The sequence below is a fragment of the Penaeus japonicus genome, unplaced genomic scaffold (genome assembly GCF_977035675.1).
Source record: "Penaeus japonicus unplaced genomic scaffold, GWHDUDI00000001_assembly GWHDUDI00000028, whole genome shotgun sequence".
In the NCBI taxonomy this organism is placed as follows: domain Eukaryota; kingdom Metazoa; phylum Arthropoda; class Malacostraca; order Decapoda; family Penaeidae; genus Penaeus; species Penaeus japonicus.
The window spans coordinates 25,640,944-25,645,943 of NW_028234430.1; the positions used below are offsets into that span (position 1 = coordinate 25,640,944).

The 5,000-nt window shown below is 36.0% G+C and overlaps 1 protein-coding gene across 19 annotated transcripts in view; it reads right to left on the reverse strand.

Annotated features, from left to right (window-relative positions):
• Positions 1 to 5,000, reverse strand: part of LOC122263604 (inositol hexakisphosphate and diphosphoinositol-pentakisphosphate kinase 2) — a 114,658-nt gene that overhangs the window by 22,398 nt on the left and 87,260 nt on the right. For 14 of the 19 annotated variants that reach the window (XM_086553640.1, XM_086553627.1, XM_086553630.1 and 11 more), the window contains 2 exons: positions 4,590 to 4,656; positions 3,256 to 3,315 (listed from right to left, as the gene is read on the reverse strand). In XM_086553640.1, coding sequence (XP_086409766.1) covers positions 3,256 to 3,315; positions 4,590 to 4,656 — 127 coding nt within the window. The remainder of the gene's footprint in view (positions 1 to 3,255; positions 3,316 to 4,589; positions 4,657 to 5,000) is intronic. The other 5 variants (XM_086553635.1, XM_086553631.1, XM_086553636.1 and 2 more) reach the window with 1 other exon arrangement.

The following is a 5,000-nucleotide window of genomic DNA, read 5'->3' on the forward strand; positions in this document are numbered from 1 at the left end:
TATTTTTCTGAAGAGTTACTTTGCTCAGATACAAATCCAGGGCCCAACATGGGAAAGCCGTCAAAGTAAATTTTTCAAGAATTTTCCAAGAAAATCCAACTACCTTGAACTTTCTCTCCTTGGTCTGAGAGAGACAGAAAAAAATATATATATATATAAATGTTTTTCACTTCCATTTACTTTTACTGTTTTGCTAATTTCTGGAAATTAACCCATTAACGATGGGTGATGTTTTTTTTTTTTGTCATACATGACACAGGAGCTCTGGCCTGACAACACCTGTCATGGAGTTCAGGGATTATCATTATGTTATATTATTGTCCTATGAGTAATGAGTGAATGATGATGATAATTGCATCATAATTATTATATCTGCTGTAATATTAAGCAAAATGGGTTTTACCTAACATCCAAAACCTAGATGGCACCACTTTCCCCTAGCACCAGCAGGAGAGAGAGCCTTAAATGGCACCCATCTATGGTCTCTAGCAAGCACTATCTTTATAGAGCGATGGCACATAGCAAGTTGCCGACCACTTGCTCTAAAGTACCGCAGATGAAAGATGTGCAGGCAGAATGAGAGCAGGAAGGTGACTCAAACCATGCCCAATGTCTACAATGTGCCCCTGTGCCAGAAGAGATGCCTTTTACTGTGGCACTCACAGTCATAGGCACAAGTTTCCTTCCTCTTCCCTACCTCTTCATGTTATCTTCATTGCAGATGACAGTACACAAATATGAAAAAATAAAGTTGCTTTTTGTCCTCCTATAAAATAGCAATATTTCTATATCACTGAGTATAAGGAAAAAAATGAGCTGATATAGACTATGAACTACAAATTTAGTCAACTACAGAATTGATAGAGCCTGTGATATGATAGATATAAGTTTCTGAATACAGTAAAACAGATAGAAAATAAAATATATCTTGGCTCTAGTTCTACAATGAATGACTAAAAGAGAGTGGTAAAAGTCAAAGTATGCTATGTGAAGCTGCCTTGCTCTGAAATAAAACCCATCCTGGAGCCTGGGTAAGCAAATCTATCTCTGTTGTTAACGGGTTAAAAGAGTCATATATCAATAATCACTTAAATCACCCAATGATGGAAAGATGTTGAAATAAAAATATGAAAAAAGGAGATGAATCTTGTAAAGACATGACAAAGATGACATCAAGATGAGAAGAGGAAGAAGAACAGAAAGGAAGATGTTATAAAGAGTTTAGAGCAAGTTAAAAAATTTAAAGAGTTAGTGGAAGTATCCAAAAGAGTAAAATGCTTGTTGTAAAATAATAATAATAATAAAAAAATCATGAACATCAGACCATGTCAAAAAAGGGAAACGTAAAACAGATAGAAAGAAAAAAAGGAAAAAGATGGCAGTGTAGGAGGAAGAAAAAGGTCATTGTGTTCAGTTCAGTTCAGACAGATTTGCGAAGACGTCGCTTCGCCCTGGCTATATGCACGAGGCGGCCCGGCCTCTGTCAGCTATGAGTGCTGACTCATCTTAGCTAATCGCTGATACTCTCTCCTAGAATATCAAGGTGTGTTGAAGTCAGTCTGCACAGACTGGGAATAGGCTACCCTTGTGCGTGGCAAATCTTACCCACTATTGGGCAAGATGAGCGACACTGTAAACATTGTGGCACACCGGACGCCAAATTAGAGCACTACCTGATGGAATGCGAGCACACTCGCTCCCTCAGGCAGGGCCCAGAGACGACACCCACCCCATCCACACAGCCCGGGCAAAGCGACGTCTTCCCAAATCTCTCTGAACTGAGCTGAATTGAATTCAGCGATGATGATCAGATAAGATTAGGCCGTTGTGGATGGGCAACATGACTTACATAATGGACTCATTTATGCCTAAATAAGCATAATTGTATACATCAGAAACTGCTCACTGTTGAAGTGCACTAACAGTCCTTTTATGATTGTCGCAGTTAAGGTTTTACCTAATGTGGACACAGCTAAAAATGAAAGAGATGGGGAAAATGTTTTCTCCCCCCTCTGGGCAGTGTAGACTTGCCTAACGAATATTTTCCCTTAAATCCATCACAAAACAAGAGCTTAAGCTGACTTTGGAGAGCTGTTTTGTGATGGTTTTAGGGGTAAATCCTATTTGGGAAAGTCTATACTGTCAGAAAAATTGAGAAAACATTTTCCACATCCCTCTAATTGTCAGCCAGTGCCCACAGGGTAAGTCATATCTTGCTATGTTGGCCAGGTAGCTCACACGTAACCCATCCCCAATGGGATAGAATTATATTACTAAGAGGACTATGAAGATGCTTTGGAGTAAGACTGAAGATGGGACTTCAAATATTCTTTATCTTTTTCTTTGCTTACTGTTTTCTTTAAACTTATCTACAAACAAAATAAATAAAACATCTTAAAGAGATAACATATGCAAAACCTGATTAACTTTGCATCAAAACTCAATTCATAGTGAAGATCTTCCATTTTATAAATTTCCTTTTCCTTCAAGTAAATAATCAGATCATTATTCTCTGTAAAAAGAAGAGAAAAAAAATCCTTGTCATAACATGTATCACATCTACACAAATGTCTAAGTTCTAGCTAGGTTCTTTGCATTTTCATTTTACTGTGAGACCAAACAAACATCACATTGTGCAGAGGGTTTCACCTAAAACCTATCCTGGAACATTTGTGTTTACACTTATTTTTCACATAACACAAAAGGCAAAAATGTAGTAAAAGGTAATTGTTGTAAGTGAAGGTGAAGGGGCAGCAGACATTTCATCCAGCAACGTCAACCGTTTTGCCAGACCATTTGACAAAAGAATAAATAAAAAGCTATGTTTGTATAGGCAGGAGACAGAAATATGACATGCGCATTTGAGAAAACACTGAAGGAGAAAAATAATGAATGTAAAATAAGCTTGTCAGGTCCGAGTTTCTTTTCTCATATCCTTGTTATGTCTGGGTTTTCAAGCCATTATAGGAAAACAAATAAATAATACATTCTGTCATACATGCCAAACCCAAAATAAGGTAAGTCAATCACATTCCTTATTAGGGGATTATATTTTAAGAAATGAAAAATATAAATAAAAAATAAACGAATCTTTTAAATACAAAAACAAAAGAGATAAAAGGCCAACACATCGAACAGCAAACCAAAAGTAGAGGGAACATGATGCAGGCGCAACAACAGCAACAATAACAGCAGGATCAGCAGCACAGGGTTGTTTATTTTCTTTACTAAAAGACAAAAAACATTTCCAAGTACCGTAAAATTGGATAGGGTCTTCGCAGTTCCACAGGCACCAGCCCACAGTCGGAATGGGACCTGAGAAACAACAGTTACTCATGCTCAGCCTCCAGCCTTGCCTTCTGCTCTCAAGAACGCCATTCTTAGTCACCACCTCAAAGGGATTTAACTACAGGGAATCATCATCTCCTTCAGAGCTAGCATGAACAGCTGATTGAATCTTCAATCTCATTCTCACCCAAAGCGAGTCTGGTTGACTAAGAGGAATCATTGGTCTTCTAAGAAAATGACACTCACTAACATCTAATCAGGAAAAAAATTGAGGAGATGCTAGACATCTAAGTAATAGATATTAAGAAAGAGAATGAAAAAAAAACATGAATAATAACCAAGTAATCAAAATACAAGATATATAAATAAATACAAAGCCTACATACACTGTACATAACAAAATATTTGTGGTAAATATAGAATTCTGGATAACACATGAGAGATAACACACATTCTTAGAGAAGGGTAAGATGAAACAGAAAAAAAAGAAACCTAAAAGCTTCTACAAACATGGAAGGGGATTGGGGGTAGGGGTTGGGGGTATGGGGAGGGAGATGACACAAAGTATTCTTCTGGGAACAGGAAAGAAAACTATGTATTGCATGAAACAAGCATAGCTTCTCAATATACATCAATGTAAGCAAGTTTGGGGGTCTGTTGCTAAGGGATAACAAATGAGAGTAATTAAAATGAAATAAAATATGGTTAAATATGTGTATGAAGAAGTTATTACCCATTTTTCAATATAGATTGCTCAAAGATTCTATTAATCATCTTCATTATTCTTATTTTGCTTTTTAAAGCAATGTAAATGACTGAACTTGGACCTCTATAATAGGTGCACAATCAAAATGCACATTTTGAGGAGAGAAAATTTATATAATTTAAAAAGATTGAAGACATGTAACTTGAAAAAAAAAGAAGAGAAAAAAAGAAAGAAAGAAAAGAACATTCTGACATCTATCATTTCTATTATCATATAGTGTTACCTTTCCATAAATCAGTAAAGTAATCCATAAATAATCATCTCCTGTATACACTGTCCAATCTATCAGTTTTTGAAATCATAACAGAAGTAATAAAACAAGAAAAAGAATCAATTGAATTTGATACTTTTGAAGTGAAATAAATAGAGTTGGTTAGAGGAGTTTCTTATAAGCATCTCCTATTATCTAGGATGAATTAAAAGCCAATTTTATACATAGCATTTTTCATATACGTGGCATCTCTCTGCAATACACACCATGTTAGGAAGAGTTACAATAGTTCACATCGTGCCTAAAACACACATGTTACTTTACCTCATGGATATGGGTATCGGCTCAGACTTGTTGGGCATCGTTATGTCTCCGTCAGTTGTGTCTACACCTGTAATGTGAAGTTGTTTGCTTAGTTTATCGACAATTATGATAAGAAGGTGTTTGGCAATCATAGAGGCACTTATGGTATGAAGCTGCTTGTAACCATTGAATTTCTACAAAACAGTGTTGCATAACCCAATAAGTTTTAGGTACCTGAAAGAACTGGGTTACCATGTTGAAATGTACTAAATGGTAAATCTATTACATATTTCATATAAGACAAAGGAGGACTTCAATATCACCAATAATCCTATTTCTCATTACTCATACAATCTCAGTCTTTGCCTTTTCAAATCTCTTTCATGTCTGGCATATCCTTATCTATATCTATGCACTATGCTCACAAATGGA